Source organism: Nelusetta ayraudi, unplaced genomic scaffold (genome assembly GCF_046127955.1).
Source record: "Nelusetta ayraudi isolate G7.1 ecotype Tasmania unplaced genomic scaffold, CSIRO-AGI_Nayr_v1 ptg000082l, whole genome shotgun sequence".
NCBI classification, from domain to species: Eukaryota; Metazoa; Chordata; class Actinopteri; order Tetraodontiformes; family Monacanthidae; genus Nelusetta; species Nelusetta ayraudi.
This window is the reverse complement of record NW_027466132.1, coordinates 720,065-745,586: the sequence shown is the minus strand read 5'-3', so window position 1 is coordinate 745,586 and position 25,522 is coordinate 720,065. Positions and strand designations below refer to the sequence as shown.

The following is a 25,522-nucleotide window of genomic DNA, read 5'->3' as shown; positions in this document are numbered from 1 at the left end:
GGATGGATGGATGGATGGATGGATGGATGGATGGATAGATACAGTAGATAGATGAATGGATGGATGGATTTTGTTGGTTGCTCCTTTGTCTGTATGCCTTCTGTTTTTTTATCTTGTGATCTGGTCCTTGAGTTTGTTAATAAATCTATCTATCTATCTACAGATAGATGCATGGATGAGGTTTTGTAGGAAATTTGTCTATAGCAGTTGCAGGACTTGCAACTGAGTAAATTTGTGAGTCGATAAAACTATAGAAATGTGAAACAGCCAACACGATGACCTCACTGTGTTGTTCGTACCATTTCTTTGCATTTTTTTTTTACATATAAAAAAATATGAGTGGGTGTAATGGACCTTCTGCTTTCAGATTGATGAAATCTCAGTATCATTTTTTTCCCCCTGCTCACTTCCTGTCTCTCCCTGTGTGTGTGTGTGTGTGTGTGTGTGTGTGTGTGTGTGTGTGTGTGTGTGTGTGTGTGTGTGTGTGTGTGTGTGTGTGTCCAGGACGCTGGATGACAGCGTGTACAAAATCGCTCTGTCTCTGGCGAAGCGCTACAGTGTTCCTCTGTGGGAGGTCTACATGACTCACCTCGAGTTTCTCTTCACAGACAGCGGGTATGTGCGAAACACACACACACACACACACACACACACACACACACACACACACACACACGCATGCAACTCCCTCTCCCATAGCATTTTTTCAGGGCCCGTCACTCATCTCCGTCTGTTCGCTCCCTGACATCCCGTCACTTTGAAATATTTGCTCTGTTTTGATCCGGCAGCTCTTCTGTCTTTATGTCTGTCTGTCTGTCTGTCTGGACGGTCGGGACACTACCCCCCCCCCCCCCCCCCCACCCTCTCTCTCACACCCTCCTCCCCTCCGCTCAAAACTGTTTTATTAAAGGGCGCTTCAAACAGGTTGTCAGAGGACGCGCTCTGGTGCTGGGAGCGCAGATGGCCGCTACGGCGTGTCGACAGGATGATGATGATGATGATGATGAGAGGTGTTTTTTTTTTTTTTTTGCGCAGGGCCTTCTCTCCTCGCTTAATTTAATAAAAATCCTATTAGGGGAATTTTCTGCACGCTGCAATAATCAAACTCTGCTCCCATGGAAGCGTTTCTTGAACAACAACCAAACACACACACACACACACACACACACAAAATAAAATACAATAAAAATTAATAAATACCATATTCTTCCTGAACTCAGGGTCACGGGGGTCTGCTGGAGCCTCTTCCAGCTGACATAAAACAAACCAAAAAAATACAAATTCTCTTTAGTCAGGCAGTTTTTTTGTTGCAAATCTCCACTATTCCTGCTCACTCGGCGATTCCTGAGCGTTTTGCACAGAGCAGCGGAAAATACGGCCTCAGCACCGCGTGAAACGGGATTTTAGAGGCAAGTTTGTCAGGGACGAGAAACCGCCTCACGGTGCGTTGAGAGGGAGCCAGTGGGCTGGCGAGAGGGGAGGGGCTGGGGAGTCGGGGGTGGGGGGGTAGAGGAGATGGATGATAGCGCTGGCGCCCCTCAGACAAGCCCTATTAACACACAGCAAGCCGTTCAGAGGAATCGATGCTCGGCTAAACACAGCTACCATCAGCCGCCGCCGCCGCCTTTTGTTGATGCATCCAGAGGGCCGGCAGCGATGTGGCTGTGAGCCAGCTGGATGCCAAGGTGACGACGATTACACCGTTTAAAGGAGTCGTTGCAAAAAGGAGAAATAGCGTCGATGGATTGCTGCGAGTCGGGGGGGGAAATGAAAACGTTCAAAGATTCAGGCGATTGTCTGCTGACGTTGTTCCTGGCCTCCAATGTCAGATGTGGGTCATCTTGTTTGTAGGTTCAACACCTCTTTTCACCTAAAGGGGGCGCAATAGTGCTCTCACTTTTTATCCCGTATTCACACGTACACGTGAATGTCGAGTTGGAGTTGTAACGAAAACTCATTTCCCCTTGGGGGATGAATGAACTATTCTGATTCTGAAACATTGAAATAGCTTTTGCTATACAGCTAGCGCACTTATTAAATTCGTTTTTTTGTGCACATCCCATGTCAGCATTGAGTTGAAGAGAAAAAGTTTTTGAAATTAATGAATGCACAGGATTATTTCTGACAAAAAAAAAATCACTGCCAATGTCATTTTCATTTCCCTCTCTGCTTGCCGCCTGCTATTATTATTATTACTATTTTTCCCCCCTGTGATGAAAAATAGCCACTCTTGTTTGCCGCCATGTGCCTCTGACTCATCCCGAAGGTGTGTCTCGCCTTGAGCCTAACGAAGGACTCGGCGGACGCGCTCGCATTCGGCCCCGTCTCTTTCCAAACTCACATCTTGTGACCTCATTAGGGAAAGTTCACCTTGTGCTGAAAATTGTGCGCGCGCGCACACAAAAAAAGGCTCTGTGCTTCTCTGATTGTTGCTCTGACGAGAAAATACAAAGGGCCGCTAGTGAGGACCATGGAAACACGGCGAGCCACGTCCGTCCTTGCCTGTGCTTTAGTTTCTTCTGAACACCAGTTTGAATTAAACAGATACTTAGAATCAGTTGTAAAGCGAAGAGGGAACCAGCTAAGTGTGTGGAATAAAACAGCCTGGGTGTGATTGTTAAAAAAAGTATTGGCAAGGGAAGATTTTGGAAACGCCATTGTAAAGTGCATCACAGTTTATTAACTCTTTGGCGAATGAAAGCACAAACAGTTTCCTTAATGTTGGGACAACCAAGAGTCCAAACCACCAAATTGACTTGTTAGTCAGATTTAAAACCACAGCTGGTTAGCGAGTAGCTTAACGTTGAGTGGAGACTTTTTAGCATTGATTTTCTTTAGCCAAATTATTTTTTCCCCCTCACATTTTCTGCACTGGGTAATTTAAAAAGTTACTCCCACGCATGAATGTATTACAAGGTCATGTCTGGGGTGTTCATTTTAGCGTCCAGAGTACTTTTTCTTCACTGCATTGTGAAAAAATAAATTGAAAAAAGTATCCCACACAATGGTAGCGCAGTTGTAACGTGCCGGCTGTTGTAAAGTTCCAGGATATTTTCACTTGACGGTAAATTCTGTCGCCTGGAGTGTTTCTGTGACTGGGTACAGAGTGTGGGGGGAGCACCTCTGCTACGGGTTGGACATTGCAATTTTGGTGAGGGGATTTGTGAAGGGGGGTGTTACAGGGATTGCGTGTCAGGCAGGTTGCACCCGAGCAGCCAAGGATTGTCAGAAAACACGGCAACGCCTGAGCGAGCGCATTCATTCACGCCATGGGCTCCTGGTAGTACATGACCTTTTCCTCCACGCCTCTTCATCCTCTGGCCGCTCTGCCAGCCGTTGAATGTTATTCCGGTTTTCCTCCCCCGGCGGCTGAAACCGATCTTGGCGCTGCTGCGTCTTGAGCGGTTAGCTTTCACAGTTAGCGGTTGGAATCCTAAGACGCTTAGATGTTTAAAGATGCAACGTCAAATGAAGACCCCTCCAACAAAAAAAAAAAAAAAATACAAAAAAAACCCCCAGGTAAACATCCTCTTCTTTTGTGGGGGGGGGGCTATTTGGCCCCAAAATGTGCTGATGAGCTGGAGGAGGTGACTGGGGCCAGGGAAGTCTGGGTGTCTGTGCTGAGACTGCTGCCCCCGCAACCCAACTCCAGATAAAGCTGCGGAAGATGGATGGATGGATGGATGGCTATTCGGGCCTTCCAGGTCCATGATTTTCTCTCTTTAGACCCATGTCTGGCCGCTGTATGTTAGCCGCTAACTCTTCTTTATGGGTTCAAATCCCCAACAGTGCGTCAATTTAAACACCAAATGAAATTTTTCTTTTTTTTTTTTCTTTTTTAACTGTGACCTCCCCTTTCAGTGTTTAAGCACTGGTCGAGACAGAGTTTCAAATTGAGTCCAAGTGAATGAAATGAGAACAGGATGACATTTCATGAAGGGGATATTACATTTTGAATGACAAAATTCTAATTTGACCTTAAAAATATCCAGGAAAGACTTTCCTGGCTGGCACTCAGCACCGTTTTTTTAAATGGAGCAATACTGACTGTGTGTGTGTGTGTGTGTGCGTGTGTGCGTGTGTGCGTGTGTGTGTGTGTGTGTGTGTGTGTGTGTGTGTGTGTGTGTGCGTGCGTGCGTGCGTGCGTGTGGGTGCGCGCATCGTTCACATTTGATGATTTATTACTTGCTGCTTTAAGGTTTCTGCCCATGTAGAACCTGGGATGCTCTCCAGACCTCCCGCTGGCTGCTAATTTTTCTAACAAATTTGCCGCACAGTCGGACTGTTAGCATTTCAAATCTCTGTCAAATTGCTGCAGCACTTGGGGAAGTAAAAAAAAAAAAAAAAAAAAAAAAAAAAATTAATTGCTATCAGTCGAATGGTGTTTGGACTCGGCGGAGGCGGCGGCGCCGGAGACGAACCCAGTCGAGCGGAAGAGGGTGAGGAAGAGACGTGGAACGGCATGAAAAATGAGAAAGTACTTTCCCCGGCAGATGAAATCACCACCTCCTCCTCCTCCTCCTGCTGCTCTTCCTTGCCAGCGGATTTGAAACAGAACAAGAGTCGACTGTCGTAAGGAGCTTTTTGATACTACTTGCGACACAAAGACAACTAGAGATAGAAAGTGGGGGTGGGGATGATTGTCTCTGTGCCCGGAAAGAACGGGAGGCGAGGGGGAAAAAAGGGAATCCCACTACCGCTGAGATCACGCAGCCTCGCTGCCCGCGCTAAACGCCTCTTGTCATTGGACGGAGAAGAGAGACAACAGTTTGGCTTTGAAGGACCACAGCGAAGCGCCGTCGCTAAAGCCACAGCCGACACCAATACTTGGGCAGCGTCCACCAGTCGCGGCCGGCCTGCCAGGGAAATCATGACTCAAACAGTCAGCAAGTCTTTGTTGCTGCCCTTCCTCTCCCCCCCCCCCTCCACTCCCGCTACCTGCCGAGCCCGCCGTTGTTCTCTCTGCGCTCTGAGTCACTCTGGAGCTAATGTGATTAAGTGGTGAAACATCAGCCAGTGGTGATTGGCCATCCCTGTGGTGCCTCCGCCGCCTCCGCCGCTGCTGCCGCCGCCGTGACTCAGGAGAGACGGGAGAAACGAATCGCAGCCTCTTGGGATGCAGCCTCCCGCCTCACGTTAGCCCAGCACCGCCCGGTCCAGTGCGTTACACAGGAAATGCTGCTCAAACCCTTGAGGATGGATCCAGTATGGTGAATTTGAATATGGTGGTTTTTAAATACGGCAATGTTGTTTGTTTCTTCTAGCTGTTTTTTTTTCCCCCCTTTTTGATATGAAAATGCCGCCTGGTTCCGATGAATTCAGCCGTGGTTCCGCCGCACGCAGACCTCTCGCGTCCCCTCTGTTTACCTCTTTGCGTCTGTCTGGTGTGTTCCAAGGGGCAGATGGCCTCCCCTGCCGTTATTGTCACCTGACTGCTGGTGGAAACCGCCCGTCGGTTCACCAGTTCTGGCTCACGTACCGTCTGTGATCCCCCTGCTGGTGGAGATGATCAGGCTTTTGCTTATATCAGCGAGCCAATTGATTGCTGCTGCTGCTGCTGCTGCTGCTGCTGCTGCTGACTGCTAATACCGTCTTTCTGCTAATGATGAGCTCAGTGGAACCAGTACAGATGAACCTGCAGCCTCCCAGACGGCACCATTAGGACTGGAAGCGGCCGCCTCACCCCCCATTGCTCACTCCCCCTTCACCCCCCACCCTGCTGTCTCACCCCCCCCCTCTGTTTTCGCCGCTCCGTCTCCTCCGGGTGATTTGCTTGTGTTCTTGTTGCTTGTCGCTGCCGCTGCCTTCTCCGACCACCCGCCGCTCTCCCTCTTTGCTTCTGTGGTAAAACATGTTTACAAAAAAAGGGGGAAAAAAACGAGCTGTGTTGCAACCTGAAAAAGGTTTTCTTCCACACAGATTTGGCCCCGCCTGGGCGTTTTTTTTCTTCTTTTCCCCACATCCCAGTTTCTTTTTGTATCCTTTGTTGGTCTCAGCCACAAAAAGTGTTTTTCACCCGGATTTAATGTCAGCGCTGCCGAACACACTTACACTCACACTCACATTCCCCTCCCATGAATGCACCGTCGTTCTTTTTTTTTTGCCGCAACTGTATCTTTGTCGATAAGCTCTGCAGATCCTTTTTTATTTATTTATTTATTTTTTTGCTATTGCTGTTTTCAATAAGCTTCTTTGCACCAAGACAGTCTTTTGATTTTTTTCCTGAAGCATTTTTAAAACATTTTTTTCCATAGCAGCATTTCCGTTCCTGTCTGATCGCTCTTATCACGTCCAGGCACGAAGAGGCTGCTTACCAGCTAAAAAACGTAATTTGTTTTTGTCAGACTCAACCGCTATCTCTGATGTCAGTTAAGCCAGTGGTTAAGTGGTATGCACACTTTCATACTGATGGATGTTCTCCAGAGGATGATGATTAAAAAACAAACAAACAGAAAAAACAACATATCTCACACAGCAGTCATTTACGCCGGCTTAAGTAAAATCCTTGAACTCGGTCCATGCAATGCGGAAACTTTTACGGATTACGCCGCTCCGAGTGGATTATTTGAGTAATGATCATTGACTGGCCGTCTAATTCTCCGCCCACCAGCCTCTCCACCAAGGAAATCGAGTCCCGGAGTGATTTCCTCGGCCTGTTTGAAACCTTGAAGAGGGACCCGCAGGCCTTCTACACCCACATGACCAAGTACGTCCTGCCCACGGTGGAGGGCAGCGACCAGGCCCGCCTTCTCTACTACTACACCCTGCTGGACGCCGCCGGCTGTGAACCCTTCGTCAGCGCCGCCATCAAGCCCGAGTCCCACATCAAGCTGCTCAAGAAGCTTCGAGCTGTTGCCGCCGGTAAGATGTGTTTCCGACATGGCGTTTTTCTCTTTTATTAAATTAAAGAATTGAAGCCTCCCACATTTTCCCTTAAAATCTTAAATGAGACTTTTGGCCTTCACATTTTCCAGAAATTTTAATTTTACATGGGATTAAAGATCACTCACCGTCTCGCCTTCCATCTCCCGAGCTTGCCAGTGAACTACGGTGTATTGCGAGTATACACTTTCATTAATGTATTTCCTGGCAGTATATGAAGCTTTTACCAATATAAGAACCGTAAATCAGGCCAAATTTTACACACTGGAACTTTAAGTAAAACACTTTCACTTCCCCCATGAGGCTCTGAGCCTCCGGTAACAGCGGGTGTGTTGCATCAAGGTGAGTCATGTAGCGGCGGTTGCGGCGGCGGCACCCTCCCAGGACCTCTTGTCCGGGTTGCGGCGTGTCACCGGTTCAGTGGTCCGGCGAGGGCGAGCTCAAAAGTTCGCCGTGTGCGGCGGCAGCTGGTGTCGCCTCTTCTCGGCGAAGTTGACCAAAGGTCGGCCAGGTGTCGGCTGTGTTTTCACGGCTCACTTCCTCCCTCTGCCCTCGGCTGCACCGCGGCCTTTACGCATGACATGTGTCTCTTTAACAGACGCACACACACACACACAAACACACACACACACTTCTGAGTCATCTGCTGCAAGACTTTGTTTTTACATCAGGGCAAAAAAAAAAACAACTGTTTATTTTAAGCCTACATTAAATTTTAGTAGCAGTTAGAACATTTTTATATATACTGTATATATGTATATACATTGTTATGTATGTGTGTATGTGTGTGTTTACATAGGTATAAGCTGTCATAGCGCCTTAATAATGACTGTTTTGAAAACTTCCCCACTTATGAACATTTTTTTAAATGAGTGAAAAGCAATTTCAGTTGGGCTTGGAATGTTCAGTTTCGACACTCTAATGAGATATTACTTTTGACAGATTTTTCTCCGCTAATGAAGCAAATGAAGCTAACTTCAGCATTGCGAACCACTGGGGGAAAAACTGCTTTTGGAATAAGTTTCAGAAGTGTTATTTTCTTTCATGGTTTTGAGGATAAATATTGTCTCTTTCTTCTCGTTCTTGTTACCGACATCTGCTGTTTGTAGTCAACTTTAAATAAACCAAGTACAACAGCAGACTTGGCTGCTGCAACATAAACTTTCCTTAAAAAAAAAACACCAAAATAAATAGCGGCAGCCCGGCCCAGAGGGGGGGAAACGATTCATCTTTATTATTGACTTGCATTATTTGATGGGGCCGCTTTGTCATTTCTGCCTGCTGGCAAACCGCAGTTTAATGTAATACCAGGAAGCTGCAGCTGTGTTGAAACTCACGGACAACGAGGTAAAAAAAAAAAAAGAATTATCCTCGATATATAAAATAACATAATAGCATAAGACCAGAGATGTTGTCGGCAGGGGGTCGGCAGTTTGGAATTATGTGGAATTACTCTGTCCGTTTCAAGGTGAAAACGCTGCTAAAATAACTGAATAGGATATTTTTGCTCTTCAGCTGATGGTTCTATCCAGGGAGGTTCAACATTCAACGTGCCTCCATCATAAATCTTTTGTTGGAGTCGGCGGTGACAATTTCTATGAGAGAAGTTGGCCTCAGGGGACCCGACTAAATCTTTCACTGTCATTGTTGCAAACAGCCGGCTGTCGAAACTTCAAAGGGGGTGGTTTTCGCCTGATGAGTGACGCCAGTGTTGTAGAGATGAAGCGCAAACATCTTCAGGCGGGGAAAAGGGATCGACAGCCTGAGGTGCAATTTACGGGGGAAAACATCACGATACGAAGAAGAAACGCTGAGCGGGTGTCCCGTCTTCTCGCTTGCGAAATTATGTTCTTTATTGCTCGAGGTCGTCCACCAAACAGCGACGGGTCAGCCGTACCCGTTATATCCTTGTGTGCTCAGTGGAGGTTTGTTGCTCGCTCAAAGGAGGCGGTTTGTTTTGGCAGCTGCCCGGGGCTACGCTACGACATCTCGTGGCGTCGCCTAGAACAGTGGAGTCTCAGACCCACGTTTTTTTCCTTACCTTGAAGTCGCAACCCAAATTTATTCCACAGAAATAGAACCATGAGCCCACTTTCATTTATGTCTAGACAAATAAATTATTGAAATTATTGAATTGAATTTTGTGTAAATAATAATAATAAAAAAAAACATTTTCTGAATAAATATATCCATTCCATTTCCATTTTTTTTTTTATTGCGATATAGAGGTTTTGCTCAATTCTAGGAGTAATAGAAACACAGCTAGTGATGCATTTGGTTGCATGAACCTGCTGTTGGGAAAGCAGCATTGTAACGACAGGGTTTTAAGACGCTGCAAATGGCACAAAGTATAAAAAAAATGAAAAGTTAAAGCATCACCAATCATTGTTGTTCTACGGTTTTGTCTTTGGCCACACACTCTGTTATACACACGCAGGCAATAACAGCGCAGTTAGAACCCCAGACACATTCACACTCTGGCGGGAAAATAGACACTTGGCCCGCTGCAGCGTCTTGAGGACCATCGACTTCCTGCGTAATAGCCTCGAACGGGCGCACTCATTGAAAACGTCCTGGCCACAGCCCGAAAAACATCCCATCCCTTCGCAGACGCACTTACGAGGGCCGAGCAGACGTGGCGGGGCCGTGGTGCCACCTCGTGCGTCGCGCAATTCATCAGGATTTCAGACACAGTAGCGTCTGAGTGGGGGCTCTCTGGAGGCGGCGACGAGCTGGAGGCCGAGGGTGGGGGGAGGTGCAGAGGGCGCACGTGTAAGTGCATCTAATTCTTATCTGCAGTTTTAAGTGTCCGCCTGGGCCTGTCGGAGAGCATCGGGCCGTGTTGTGTTTGAGGAATTTCCGAGCAGTGTTGATGGAGCCCTCCCCACAGGCCCCCCCGCCCCCCGCTCCTTTAAATATTTAAAGGCCAGACAGGCTGCGGCGGGCGATGCCACAGTAATGTGTCTGTCTGGTAGCGCCGCAGATCGGAAAGCGGGCCACTCTGCTTACACACACGCACTGAGAGCACTGTAGCAGGTGAGCGGAGATATAATGCAGAGTGACAGAATGGCAACCCGCCGCATGCGGACAAGACAGCTGGCAGACGCACGCAGACAATCACGCAATCTTTGCGGTCCACGCCGACCCCCTCGCACCTCCCCCATTAATCCCCCCACCCTGCTATGCTTTGCTGCTGTCTGCTGATGGATGGGATGTTAAACGGCCCGAGTCTGATATGAAATCGCTCTAACTGACAGGATGAAGACACTCTCAGTGCTTGCACGTGAATGCAGCATTTACAGTTTGCTTTGCCTTTATTCATTTATTTATTTTTTGGGGGTCACCATTGACTGCTGAAAGCGCTTTTTTAAAAGAGACAACAGATTTGTTATACACATATATGTTAAGTATTACGTATTTTGCCAGATAACCATGCTTGTTGTTGTCATTTTCTTTATTGATGTTACTGCTGTATTCATTATTTTTGTTTTTTGCTTAAAAAAAACGCAGAATGTTTCGCCAGGCTCCAAAGATTCACCAATTCAACGGCATATAAACACTAATGATGCTGCAACGTGCTGCAAAAATGCCTCGTCGGCATAGAAAATCAAAGGAGGCTCCGAGACACTTCCTTCCTGAACCACTAGGGGGACGTTACCGTCACTTACATGTGCCGTCGAAACAGAAAGCAGTCGCCCACGTCCCTTAAACTTTTTTCTGTCACCCACAGGTCTGAACTATCGCAAGCTGACCGACGAGTCCTCGGACCCGCTGGCGACCCTGCGGCCGGTTCTGACCAGTCAGAACGTGCTGTCCATCTCCAAACTCGCCCACCGGCTGCCGGTGCCGGGCGGCGGCGGTGCCACCATGTCGGCAAGCGGCGTCCACGCCGCCTGGCTGCAGAAGCTCTTCTGGGAGGGGGACCCCCAGTTGCTGAAAAGGCCCCCGCAGAGCGACCAGGACTACCTGCACGCGTATGACACCTGCGCCAAGTATTTGGACCGGCTGACGCCTGCCGACGCCGTACACTTCCTGGATGCCATCACCTTCTCGGCCGACGCGGCCAAACACGTAAGCCTGCAGGTTTAATCGTTTTAACCCCCAATTTGCACCAAAAGCGTCACCGCAGATGCGGCAAAGACGCTTTTGGTGCAAATTGGAGGTATGAGTTCAAATGGGAGGCAAAGCTTTGAATAGCGAGCTGGTTGTGTGAGCATTAGCTAGGCTCGCTGTCACTTCCTGTTTCCCTTCTTCTGCTCCCTCTGGTGGCCACGAGCTAAAACTGACTGCTAAAACCTTGCAATGTCTTTTTCTTTTTTTTTAAGAAGATGAGTAAATGCTAAGACAAAAAACTTGATTAGTTTTGCCTGAGCAGTTCACTGAAAGGCATATTAAACATTTATGGAATATGAAGCTTTCTTTACGGGAGTTTCAGCAAGATGGATGTGTAAGATTATCAGAGTTGAGATCATGACTGATCGGGCTGCCCTGCTAAGTTAGCGGCGTTTTAGCTTTATTATTCAACTTTTCCACCTAAAATCCAGCCAGAGGGTTTGCTCGAAAAGGGGAAAATGAATTACTTTCACTCAGTATCGCAGACATAAAAAAAAAAAAAATACACACAAAAAAAGCGGTCTGTCATGCAGAAAATTTATAAGTGCTGCACACACAGCTGAGGATGGTTGGTTCCAGGCAGCTGTCCTGACGGGACTCAGCGGCGCCTCAAAGCAGCCATTGTTGGGAATTCCACTCACATCAAATTGTCACACGCCTCCTTCTCCTCGCCTCCTTCGTCTTGACCGCTTTGTCCCTCGTGTCCCCGGCTGGATTTTAAATTTTTATTTTTATTTATTAATTTTTTTTGCAAAAAATGTCACAAAGCCCCCCCACCCCTCCTCTTCCCCCCACCCCACCGTCCTAATTTTAGACATATTACATTCTCATACACACCCTGTCGCCTCGGAGCACAACGCCGGCCGTGATTTATACGGGAAATTATGAAACTGCACAAAAACGTCAGCTGCGTAATTACAGGCCCACTGAAAAATTGTCCTGCTGAGGACTTAGAGCGCGGCGACAGCACCGCACCTTATCGACGCGGGCCACATTTTCCCGGGCGAACGGGGCCACCAGCCCTCCCGGCTCTCCCCGCACTCCCCTCCACTTTTGTCACCAGCTCACCTCTCTCTCTCTTTTTCCACTGTCACCCAGCTAATTGATCCCCCCCCCCTCTACTTCAGAGCCAATTAAACTCCAACTCCCAGCAGGCACAGCCCTCCCCCGACACCCCCCACACCCCCAACCCGTCCGCTGCGCATGCAGATTAGCCCTCAGACAACCGATTGTCCCCTCGGTCTCCTCCAGTTGTCTCTTTTTATTTCTTCTTATCTCTAAGAAGGGACAGAAATCTCCAGGTTGCCGCTCGTTACCAGGACTGTGGCCGGCCTTTCAGACGGCCGTCATCGCCGATTGAGCCCTTTCTCACAAAAACCGACAGCCAAGGCTGCGTTTGCCGTACAGCCCACTTGTCCATCTTCCTTCCTTTCTTCTTCTTTTTTAAAGTGGAAACAGACAGGTCTAGATTATTGCTCTCAAATAGCTGAGAGGAAAGAGGAAAGTGATCCGGCCGGCCGCCCGTCTCCTCCTTCAGGAAACTTGTAAGTGACCAAACAACATTTCCTGGCGGAGAGGCAGGAGGAGTGTTGCGGCCTGTTTGAGACTCAGAACATCATTCTGGGGGCAAATGAAGCAGAATCAGCGCCGTATGTGAGCGAGCGTATGGCCGAAAGGGGCGGCGGCTGGAAATTTGAATTCTCACAGTTTTCCAAGTGAAGAAGAGTGTGAGCCCCCCCCCGCCCCCTCCAGTCCATTCCCCACCTCTGGGACCGCAGGCCATGTCTCTTCATCCTGCTCTGGCTGAATTCAATCAATTACACTCAGTTTCCAGCTATGATCGCTCCCAGACACGAGCATGACAACACACACACACACACACACACACACACACACACACACACACACACACACACACACCTCAAGCTGGTGCCTGATGGGATTTTGGCCGTGGAATAGATTGGGCCTCACCAGCCAGCTTTTAACATGTTAGGATTAATTTACCCAGCCCGTCTGCCCCTCTTGTCCGTTTCTCCCTCCACCGTGATTTGATTTTCTCTCCTCACTCCTTCTCTTTTATCTCCCTCCTCTGTTTTCCCTGCATCCATCCATCCATCCATCCATCCCCTCTCCAGCTGAGCGTTCAGGCGCGCTCCGAGGTGATAAAGCGCGCCACCAAAGCCCTGCGCCAGCTGGGCGAGAAGAGCAGGAAGAGGGGAGGCGACGGCGGCCCCGAGCAGGGGGGGGCAGGCCCGGCCGGGATGGCGCTCGACGAGGCCCTGGCCCACCTGCAGCAGTCGCAGGCCCACATGGAGACGCTGAGTCACGGCTTCGTGCTGTCGCTGGGAGACGGCCAGCAGGTACAGCCAGCCCGTCTTCCTCCGCCGGAGGGAGAAGCGCTTTTCATGTGTTTTCAAGTGTTATTAATAGCTCAAAGTGCACGGGATCCTGAAAGGAGTTTATTTCCTGAACAGATGACTGAAATATGACTTGAAAGATATCAGGTTGGTGAGGGATTTAAGGATAATTTAGTTTAATCAACAGTAACTACAGCTTCTCTAGAAAATGAAGGAAAGATAGAAAATGAATCATTTTTCAAACAAGTTTATGTTCTCATATTCTAAAATAAAAGGTTTCAGAAGATCTGAAATGTCAAAATGTGTATGGGTAAATGCCACCCACCTGTTAAATTTAAATATTGTTGTTTATCAGCCTTCTTGGTGATCAGCTCTCACTCACTTGCTCTCTCTAGCGAGTTTATTTGACGCCCTCGTCTGATGACCTTTATAATAAGAGGGCAGCCAGTCTGGAATTGAACACTTTTCTCACAAACCCTGAGACGTCTCCTGCACGCAGTGCAGGAGCCACGAGTGCACCATGCGTCTTTTGTTAAGTGGGTATCACCCTGTTCCTCCCCCTACAGCCTGTCTGCCTGTTTGCTCTGGAGTCGGGTCACCGGGCCAGACGGCAGCCACTTACATCAGCACCAGGCACACAGAGTCTGTCTGGATTTGAAAGTTCTGAGTCGCGGCCACGCTAGAAATTCCATCTTGCGGCACAAAGCAAAAGAGTGTCCTCAGCGGTGGCCGAGCTCAACATACGGCCCTAATGCTGAGCGTCGGTGCCGGGAAAACCACAGGCCCCCGATTACATCCCCAATTTGGTGAACTTTCTGCTAGTGGTTGGTCATGGAGCTGCAGGTCTCACTCATGTTTAAATGACACTCGAGAAAACCGAATTATTGCCTTAGTCTAACTGAAGTGCACGTAAACGCCTTAGTCCGACTAAAATTGAAGTTGGAGAACTCCGATTAAGACAATATTAACGCAAATTTACATATAAAATATTTCCTAATTATTCTGTTTGTAAATTTCTGACCAATCCACTGACGGTGGTGAAGCACATCTGCTGCTGTTCGTTGAGGAAACCCATTAAATTGAAGACCAGTACGGCCATTACACCTGTGTGGTGTCACGCTCCAGTTGTTTTGTTATTGTGCGACGAAAGAGGACAACCGAAAATTAACACGCTGAAAAGACTGATATTGCCCCCTAGTGTCGGGGAACATCACAAGCATAGGGGAAACATGTCTGTTCCAGGGTGTTTGGGGACGTTGCAACACTGGAACAGTAGGTCATGGTCCAATACCTCATCGCATTCGCAATAATCGACTTACTCGGACAAATGTCGGAAAAAAAGAATTTGAATTGCTATAAAACCAAAATGGGAAACTGCAAATTTCACGGGACTCAGTTGTTAAAGACGATTTGACTCTTGGTTACTTTAGCTTGACCTCCCTCATCTGCCAGGCTTCAAGGGTATTCAAATGTAAAACTGTGGGCTCCGCCACATGGCCGCCCATATGCCTGGCACGTACGTAGGTGCACGCACCGCAGCGTGTTTTCAGAATCACGCCAGATCTCACCCTCAAGGTCACGCTGTGCGATTTTTACATGTGTCTTGATTCGACCAGATGCACTTTTATATCACGCGTGTCGTGTAGGGAATGGCTAAGGTCGCACATGCACGCACGCACACACATGCACACACATCACCCCAAGACCTCCTGAATAAATAAATACATGAATAAAATAGTAGATGTGAAATCAGATGCGCTAAGCTCCCGTACGTATAAGCAGCGCTAGCCGCCTCCTTCGCCGCACACAGCCGCGCTAATGTACAGATGCAATGTTGTTCTTCTTCAGGTGCAGGAAATGATTGTGTCCTTGGAGGCAGATAAAACCGGATAGAAGGACCTGGCGAGGGCAGATAGGTAGGCAGGGATGGATCGACGGAGCCCCGCAGCCTCGGCTGGGTTTTACTGCACTCATCCATCACTGGCGTGTTGGAGCAGCCGCGAAATGACGCTTGATCTTGGGAGGGAGAGCAGTCCGCCGGCGGTGCAGGCGTGTGTGCTGCGAGGGCCTCGGCAAATTAAACAGGGCTCATATCGTACACGCCGCCAAAGCCGCCGTGCGGCGGTATTGAAAGCTGTTGTCCACAACCCCCGGCCCTCCCCCCACATCCCGTTGGGGAGCCGCTGTGAATAAATGGAATTACGTTGTGGGCAAATTGGTGCGTGTCGATAGCGGAGACGCACCTCTGTTCTCTGACAGGCGTTGTAATGCTGCTGCTGCATCAGCAGAGTGCAAAACGGGCCCAGCTGTTTGGATTAAAACAATACAAACCAATTATCCCACCTTTAATTTACAGCAACGGCAGGGAGATAAACAGGCAGTGGATGGAGAGCAGGAGGGTAAGCCTGACCAAGTGTCAACTGGTCTTGGAGTACTCCAGATTGGTCTTGGTCTCGAGACAACTTTTTAAGGGTCTCGTCTCGGACTCGGAGGCATTTTCACTCAGTCTTGTCTAGGGATTTTTGATCAAGACCAGTGAAGACTCAGCCAACACTGTAATGACACGATAATAACGGAAAAGAATGTCTTGGTCCGGTCTCGATCTCGATACTCGATGATGTCTTTGTGTCGGTTGGATCTTGACTGCAACACTAGTGTCAACTCACCTTCTCTTCTGTTTCAGAGACAGCTTTATAACGAGTCCTCGGTTTTGGACAAATGTAACCTTATCACAGTTCAAACAGCCGTCCTGCTCTCCTCGCATGAATATCTTTATTAATGATATTGATAATAATCCATTCGTTTCCTCGCCGTAGCCGGTGATAACGAATGAGAATTGGAACCAAACGTGAAGAGCGCGGATTTATTGCGCCGCTTCTTCATCTTCGTTGCAGCACCCGCCGCCGACAAAACCCCCCGCTGATGGATTAACGGCCGCAGATGCCCCTCCGCCTGCCCTCCCCCCTCCCCCCGACTGCGTCACCCCTTAGAGAACACAGCCATCATTCTCTTTAAACTCAGTCGATGCTGCCAGTATCGTATCTGACGGGCCGGACGGCTGTGAATTTGTAGTAGGCGAACACCCGATATGCATATGTGGTACCCAGATGTTATAAATAACCTATATTCTGTGGCACATGAATATAGATGTGCCTGAAAATTAATATTACAAACAGGAGAGGTGACAAAGGTCGCTCGGTGCACGAGTCCCAACGCCGACGCTGAGTGAACACCACGAATGTCAATGTTGTGGCCCAGAGATTCAGGTAATCATTGAGCTTTACATGAGCTGGAAAGACCTTCATGTTTTTTTTGTTTGTTTGTTTTTTTTAATAATTTTTGTATAATTCAAGGACAATTCAGGGAAGATAATGTTGCCAGATGCTTCTTTGTAATTTATATTATCCTTGAAATATCCGTGAATGACGACTTGAATACATGTGAGCAATTTTTTCCCCCCCATGATGTGTTTTTTCTATGTGGGAAAGTTTTGCACAAAGTGCTGTTATCCTGCCAACAGTCCTTCCTTTAAACACTCAAGGCCGTTCAAGTCTGTCGTTTGCAAAACACCATCGCCTCCTCGCTGCCCTGAACTCCGCAGCGTCCTCGGCAACCCCCTCATCCCACTTCTCATGTCATCCCCCCTCTGTTTTTTTTCCAGCGCTACGGTCAACTTTACGATCTCTCCCGGTCGGAGAGCTCCAAAGTACGGGAGTTGGCGGTCACCATGGCGACCGAGGGGCAGCCCCTGGATCGCATCGGGGAGCTCTTGCGCGTGGCTGTCGGGCCGCTAGACCTGTCGGTCAAAACGGTTCTTCAGGACGCGGTGGAGAAGGTCGTGGCTGCTCTCAGGTAGGAAGGTTTTTTTCTTGCACTGCCAGCATGTAAGAAATCAGGCCGAACTTGATGAAGTTAGCTACGTTTTCATTTCAGTTTTTCGCTAAATAAAAGCGATATTTCTAGAATTTCAACAAAGTACAATTATGTTTGCTTTGGTTTGCTGTGAAGAATGGTTGCTGTATTTTTCTCTTTTATTACTTGTAAAAGAATATTCCGTCTCCTCCTCCGTCCGAACAAAACGTGCGAATTTCCCCCCGTACGTCAAGCCCGCTGACGTGTAAATGCGAAAATATTGTTTCCATGACACTTTTTCCGATAGCGTAAAAACCTTTTAGCGATATTTGAGAGGTTTTTCAAAATTTAGGTGTTTCCATGACCAGTTTTTCATTGTGGTATTTAGGTTTTGCGCAATTGGAGGGGTAATGGAAACCTAGCTATAGAGGCTACAGCTATTGATGCTGAAGGACTATTAGCTTCAACTGCGAACTAGCAAACCAATTACATGGCATTATTTTGCTGTTGATGCCTGACATAATCCAAAACAAAACCCCAAAATAATAATAATAAAAAAAAAACACAACAGGAAGCTGAGTTTTAGCCATTTTTTGTCAAATTCTTTCTAAACCTTTTCTCAAACAGTGGCACATCCTTGGATTCTCTGTCTGACTCCGTTTGTTGCTTTCCCCGGGTTATAAATGATAAATTGTGGTTCACGCTCACCCTTTTAAAGCCCAGAGTTGTTCAGGAAACAGTAACAAGACAACAACACGAAAGCATTTGGAGGAAAAAAATGCGCCTCTGCGGACGCCTGCGAAGGTGCCGAACTGTGTTGAAAAAGTGCTTTTCCCCCTTTTTCCCCCTTGTTTTTAATCTCCTTTACATTCGCTGCAGCACCCTTTTTTCCGAAACACCATCATCAGCAGTATAGCCAGATTACACATGGCAGATAAGTGAGAAAAAATCATATTAAATTATTAAATCCCAGTGTTTCTTTTCAGCAGTGCAGCCTTTTCCACTCAAACCAAAACACACAACAGTCGCTGGTGGTTCTATGAAAAAAAAAAAAAAGAAAAAAAAAGCCCACTCCATATTGGTTCACCTTGGGCTCAGCACGACTCCGGAGTGGAAAGACGGCCAAAAACAAATGGCTGAAAGTGTTGAATTCAATCAACGGCGGCAGCAGCAGCAGCAGCAGCAGCAGCCGGTGGACCCGCAATACTTTTATTGGCTGCTTCCAAAAAGGAAGGGAAGAGAAGGAAGAGATGAATCAGCGGCAACCAGAGAAACTGTCCTGAGTTGCTCTCATTCGGCAGGGAGCTGAATTTCTTCATATATATTCATTTATATTCTACCAGTCAAAAGTTTGGACACACCTTCTCATGGACTTTTTTTTCTCTTATTTCTTTCTACTCTGCAAATAGATACTGAAGACTTTAAATACATGAGCACGATATATGTCGTTATGCAGCAAAGAAAAACACGTTAGATAACTCTAAATATGCTTTTCATCAAAGGTGGCTATTTTGAAGAATTTAAATATAAAACAAGTTATTTTTCAATTTTATTGTTTCCTCCATAATTCCATGTGGCGTTCATACGTAGTTTTGATGCCTTCAGTGAGAAACTGCAATGTCAATAGTCATGAGAATGAAAGAAAAGACATCAAGTTTATCGGGTGTGTCCATAGTTTTGACTGCTTGTGTACATACAGTACATACCTCCAGTATGCATACAAACGGGTGCCTGTCTGCACGGGATAACATATGAGCCAGCCTCTCCTCCGCGCCTTCAGCCACAGCGCCGGCTCTCGTCGGATTGGCCTGATAAATAAATTTCCTAAGTGGATTGATTGTGCTCCCGCCTCATTTCCTCCCTCTTTATGGCTGCTCAACGACGCGTGCTGCAGATAGATGATGGAACCTGCAATTTTGGCTTTCACGAGCACACACAAAAAATAGCCCCCCGCCCCCATTCCCCAAGAAAATTTGAAAAAAGAAGAAAAAAAGGGGAGTGGTGCACCCTGACACATTGGTGGTTAAGTGGACGTGGCGGCGGTAATCCAGACGAACACACACTCGATTACTCGCTTTCTTCCGTTTTCTCTGATTAATTACTGTTTTATAATTAATGCAGCCTTTATGCTGCTGTTCCCCTGTAGATTTCACCGCACACACGCACGCAAGCACGCAAAACTTGTTTGCCCGCCGTCCCTCGTGCTGCGTGTTATTGTGTGTGTGAGTGTGTTTAATGAAGATGGTCGAATCTATTCGCCAAAGTCCCCCCCCCCCCCCCTTGATTAACAGATCGCAAAGAGCGATTGCCCGATCGCTAGAATTCAAAGGGCCTGCGTGCGCAGAAATCGATTGCACACGCAAACAGATTCAGCTGTGTTGAATGGCGTTGTGCGCGTTAAATAATCTGTTTGAATCCTCTCCGACCCAATATTTTTTGCGGCCGAGTCTGAACGTTCATGAAGCCAAATGCGATCAATGAAGTGGACGGACGCAGCCCTCATTGCGCCCATTTAGTCCGTCAGCCTCGCCATTAGTTTGCGTGTGCAACGACGCTTGCATACAGTTTTCGAGTTGGTTTTTTTTTTAGGGACTCAAAAATCCGAAAGTCTTAACTTCAGTGTCACATGTCAACATTTCTGACGTCTGTTTTTGATTGATTGATTTGTTGATTGATAGATACATAGATAGATAGATGTACTCTATTGATCCCAAATTGTGAAACTACAGAAAACACTACAGTCTTGCAGCAAAAGTGGAAAGTCGAGTCATGGTGAAATCAACATTTATTTTTAATCTCTCTCTCTCTCTAACTCTCACTCTCACACGCACACACACACACACACACACACACACTCACACCCGTGCAGCTACCACATCACACAGATGGAAAAAAAAACAAAACACGCTAATGATGCTGCGGATGAAGGTCCCATTTTTACCTTTTCCAGCTCATCTAGCACGCCGCTCCGTTAAACACGTCTGCTCTCTAAAGGATTGAGAGGAGATTCCTCATTAATCAATATTGAGCCGAAGATGAAATTATGGTGCGGGTTCCGGCGGCTTCACACAGATGCTCACTGGGGGCGCCGGCTATTAAATGCGATGGCGAGTGAGCCGCCTGCAGGTCAGACATCCAACAGTGGAGCAGAGAAACAGGCTTTGTTGCCCTAAAAATGTTTCCTGTTTATTAGTCATTGGCTTGGTTGATTTTGAAAATGTTTGGTTTTTGCCTTTTTAGACTACGGTACTTAAAATTCAGTCAAAAATAATGCAATATTTAGTGGAAAACTAAAAAAAGAACTGATTTGGAGTAATCTTGTTCCATCTGCGGCTTTTTGGCAGCTTGGCTTGTAAACATTTTCTTTTTCGCTGACGTCAAAAACAATTTTGTGACGGCTAATTACTTTTACGAAGCCGAGTTTGGCTCGGACGTTTTTATCTTCGACAGACTCACTTTTCCAGCGCCGCTCCAAGGGAGAAGCATGTTTGATTCCTCGGGTCCCTTTCCCCCCCCGCCTCAGATGTCTTCCTCTTGTGTTTGTGCTAATTTGAAAGATCTTATCGCAATTAGCATTGGACGCCAGATAATTACGGGGCGGCGGTGTTTTTGTTTTCCAGAGGAGACCGAGATGCCCTGACAAATTACCCACAACCCCTGGGGGTCCTGGAGGCCATGGTCACCTCTGTGCACAACAATGTGCAGCTGGGGTAAGTGGCGTTTTTTTCCACACACACGAGCAGCAAAAAACCTTTCTGTTGTTAAGCTGAAATAAATAAAGACGTTGTTTTACAACATCACATTTAAAAAGCCCCGTGTGGGACGGTGGGACGAATCAACTGACCTGACATTGACTAAGAAAATACATCTTTATTGTATGTATTTATATATTTTAATGGTCACGTGCTAGCAAACCTGAGCTGCGATCCATCATCTTCTCACGTCTTAAACCTTCCCTCCTCCCCTCAGCGACCTGGCCGTGACCTCAGATGACCTGCTGGCTTGGCTCCACCCGTTCTGCGGCGACTCGGCGCTGCCCGTGCGGCCTCGCATCGACGTGCTGCAGATCCTGGAGAGCAACTTCAGCCTGCGGGACAGCGACGTGCGCCTGCTGCTGCTCTACAGGACCCAGGCCGTCCTCAAGGACCGGGAGGTGAGTCGTGTGTTGACTTGACTCTGAGGCACTCGGTGGTGGAGGAGGACACAATTAACTTGAAGAAAGAAGCCTTGTGTTTTTTAACCTTCCCAAGGTCAAAGCGTGAGAACGCTTTGCTTTGCGCTTTAAATTATTTATTTCTTTTTACGCTTGAGGCGAAGTGTTGTGACAAATGTGATGACAATGCGAGCAAAACAGCTTAAAACATCCTTTTGAATGACTTTAATTTGGAGACGGTTTTCTATGCGCAGCGCGCTGGCAAACAGGCTTATCGTTATGATTTTTACACACGAGTCTTTAATAATCTGAAAACACAAACGGTGGTGAGAGAAGAGCAGTGTGAATTGCTGCTACAGGTTTCCCCCCTCCACCTCCTCCTCCCCCTCCCCCGCCTCTTCATGTCCTCTGACGGACTAATTAACAGTCCTGGCTGGTTAATTAGCGTGTGGATGTATGCGCTCAGCCGGGGATCGCTGGCAGGTAGACAGGTGTGTGGGCCTGCACTCTGGAACTAATTGGGCCGCACCCGTGACATTTGGCAGGAGCTGACGGAAGAACCCAGCAGGCACACGGGGAGCGCGCTCAGTGCCGAGCGCCGCCGACTTATCGCTTTATTCATCTTTAAAGCTAAAAGGCTTTTGGGAAAAGTGAGAGTTCTTTTTGGCCAAGATCAAAAATCGCCTTGTTGTTTTGTCGGTGGTAAGGATCAGCCCACCTGTGACCTGCAGGGGGAGCGGATGTGTCTGATGTGAAGGGAAGGAATTAAAGGGGCAAATACTTGGTTGTTTGAGTCATTTCAGGATTTTTATTTTCATTTGCAGCTCCCAGGAGCTACATTCCTCATTTCCGATAGTTTATGTCGACCCGCGTAGATCAGATCGCAGCGTGCAGTAAATGAAACGCACACGACAGTCTCGTCAGATTTAAACTACAAAGCACAGGCTTTTCGGAAAAGGTAGTTGCAAACTTTGCTTTTAGCTGTGTGACGAGATTAAATATTACTCAAACTAAATTCTGAGAAAAGGGAGTTTTAGTACCTAGTGTACCGATTTTTCTTTCATGTCAGTTCACATAGACACTAAGATTGAAGCAAAACAAAAGCTGTAATAGTATGAAAATTTATTTTTTTGTCCCTTTTAGTAACCCGTAGTCGGCCTCTCTGGGCGACTACGGGTAAGAAATACTTCACATCATGGGGCTAAGACTGCCTTGAAATGCAAAATAACTTTGCACATGCAATTCAAACCGCGATTAATCGTAGTTAACTATGAAGATTTTGCGATTAATTGTTTGACAGCAACATTTGAAACCAAAAATGTTTCAGGATGTTCTCAGACGTTTAAAAAAAACAATCCCACATCAGCACAACTACGTCTTAAAGGCCGACCAGGGGTCACAGGCACGTTGATAGATAGAGAGAGAAAAAATAATAATAAGTCCCTCCTTTCGTGGTGCTGGCTTATCTCCATGACGACGGCGGCGTCTCGCCTCAGGAGAGGAAACAGACGGCGGTGATACGTTGAAGTCGAAGCTCCTTCTCATCTCACCCCGTCTGTTTTGTTTCCACCGACAAAAGCGGCTGATTAGCAGAGACGCCTGCCATCAAACGGCAGCGGCGCCTTCAACGTAGGAGCAACGCGCAGGCTTGCGCACGTGCACGTACACGTACACACACTCGTGCACGTCTGAACGCAAGCGCTGGCATGAAGGATTTTAATTCCGGGAGAAGTTTGGAGTGTAAAACAAGGTTGAAGAAACGCAGTGTTTTGATCTCGGAAATGGAACGCTCCCCCGTCCATTTCAGAAACCGTCGCGGCGGCGGTTGCCGCTGCCCGTCTCTGATGTGCAAAGTGAACATCCCCACCTCTTTGCCGCCTCTTTCTTCCCTGATTATCAACACATCCATCCCGTGAGACTTCAAAAAAAAAGAGGAAAAAAAATCACAGGGTTTTTTTTTTTTTTTTTTGAACACCTTCTCATTTCTCCTGGCAGCTCGACCGAACGGAAAAACAAATGAACGAATTGTTATTTGAAATGAGAAGAAATTGATCAAGGGAGCAGCAGCTGATGAGATTCGGGGAGGTTTTTACATTGATCAGCTCGTTATTCCAGAATCTCAGTTGCTGTCATCTGTCACTTTCAACGTGCTCTGAATCGGTGTCTTTAATCACCGTTGCTGAATTAGCGACATCGGGTTCGAGCGACGTCATTATCAAAGGCACGACATTTCTTCAGCCTGGGTCCCTGGATTAGATGATTTAAAGATGAGGTTTTGTTTGTTGTTGGGTTTTTATCTTGTCCGTATCCTGGCAGCTCGCAGCTTGTCAGCAGCTTAATGAACTGGAGCCAAATTCGGTCAATGAGGTTTTTATTGATGAGCGTCATTAGCATGTTTTGTTTTTCCTTTGGCAAAAGCCTGAAGTTGTTCCCTGAACTGAGGTCAGCGAGGTCAATGCGTCCATCCAGAAGCAACCACAATGACTGAGAGACGAAGCTATTCAGCTTTGCACAAAATAAATGAATTGGTTTCTCTGAATATGCCTGTCACTAAACTTCACCAATTTTACTTTTCCAAGGTTTTTTCTGTCCTCCTCAGTAGGTTTGAAAAGCTCTCAGCCACAGCTGTGGCAACAGGGAAGGGACCTAATTAAATTCTAATTCCATTCAAATCCAAACAACAATATTTTTAAAATCCAAAATGGAAGCTAATTTCCAGTGGAAATTTCACTTTAATTAATAAGTTGGCAAAAAGTCTTTATCACTTCAGTCAAGAGTTGAGGACGGGAACCTCTGGGAACAGCGGAATATTGTTAATTAATGAATCGACAGAAGATGGCGCGTGCTGTACAAACATAAAAAGACGTTATCGCGCCCAACCAGAGGAGGGGAAGAAAGACTGTTGTTGTTATTTTTTTTTTCTGCGTTAACTGCATTGAGCTCCATAATTTCCAATTCACTGGCTGCCTGATAACTTGAGTGATGTAGTTTCTGTTTAGCTTTTTAACTCTTTCTGAAAGCGGCTTTTCTGGCTGTTGTAGTTGGCAAAAGGGCCTCTTTTGCGTATCTTGCCTAAGCTAGCTAGCGAGCTAGCTTCATACCCAGCATCTTTCTCAGCCGTCCCTGCTGCCGGCGCCATGGTGGTGGATGCACCTGCTGAATCATCGCCTGCTGTGCTGTGTCCCCGCCTGCACTCGCTCACATCTCCGTCTAGATATTCTTAGACCTCCGCCAGCCGGTGGAGCTCCGCGAAAGTGCTTCACGCCGGCCGTCCAGGCTTCCCCACTCTCCCTCCACCTGCAGCCTGTGTGTTTCTGTCTACGTCTTCATCCGTAATTGGCGTTTTCTTTCTGTCTCCCCTTTAAGGAAAAAAAGACGGTTCCTCCGTCTACAATTTTTTTTTTTTTTTTTCAGCACAGACGGGGCAAGAAAACTGTTGAATATAGTGCAGACAGAAGCACACGATACTCCCTGGTGTTGCTTAATATGCTGAACCAAGTATTATAAATCTTGGCTGTTCAGAAAAAAACACATTTATGACCGCTATTGTGGTGTAATTGCAACAATTTGACTGAAATTGGGTACAAAGACCCGACATGATCTTCTCCTCAGTTTGAAATCAGGTGAGAGTTGCGTGTGTAGCTGCCTGGTGCAGAAGAAGAGTCGAGCTCACACTCGGCTTCCATAAAATCCGGTTCATTCCAAATTCCATTTTAGATTTTATCAGGTTTTGTTTGTGATTGTCGTCACATGTCGACACAAGACAGCAACTCTACTGATGCTCCACAATATATCAGTTTTAAATGATGCTCATCACTCCCCAGGAACCTTTACCCAGGACGAAGCTGCACCTCTTTCTCTCCTAAAAGCAGATTTTCAGTCAAATAATTGGCCATTCCGTCATCTTTGTCACATTCCACAATGTCTTCTGCCTATAAATTAATTCCCCAACACCGGAGGGTTTTCATCCATCACACATTTCTAACTCAAAGTCCGACCCCTCTCCTCTCCTTCACTGGCTTCCTCCTGCGCTCATAATGAGCTGCCATTAAAGGCAAAAATAGAAGATTTTAAAAAAGATGCAAAGTAAGGACATCGCCGCCAAATCAGAAGAGACAGACACGGCTACAGCAGTGCCGCCAGCCCGAAGGCCGAGGCCGGCACT

The 25,522-nt window shown here is 47.1% G+C and overlaps 1 protein-coding gene across 1 annotated transcript in view; it reads left to right on the top strand.

Moving 5' to 3' along the window:
• Positions 1–25,522, top strand: part of nbas (NBAS subunit of NRZ tethering complex) — a 123,521-nt gene that overhangs the window by 74,994 nt on the left and 23,005 nt on the right. Inside the window, exons 43-49 of the mRNA XM_076044719.1 lie at positions 505–615; positions 6,611–6,861; positions 10,613–10,953; positions 13,131–13,355; positions 17,014–17,204; positions 20,825–20,914; positions 21,174–21,357. Coding sequence (XP_075900834.1) covers positions 505–615; positions 6,611–6,861; positions 10,613–10,953; positions 13,131–13,355; positions 17,014–17,204; positions 20,825–20,914; positions 21,174–21,357 — 1,393 coding nt within the window. The remainder of the gene's footprint in view (positions 1–504; positions 616–6,610; positions 6,862–10,612; positions 10,954–13,130; positions 13,356–17,013; positions 17,205–20,824; positions 20,915–21,173; positions 21,358–25,522) is intronic.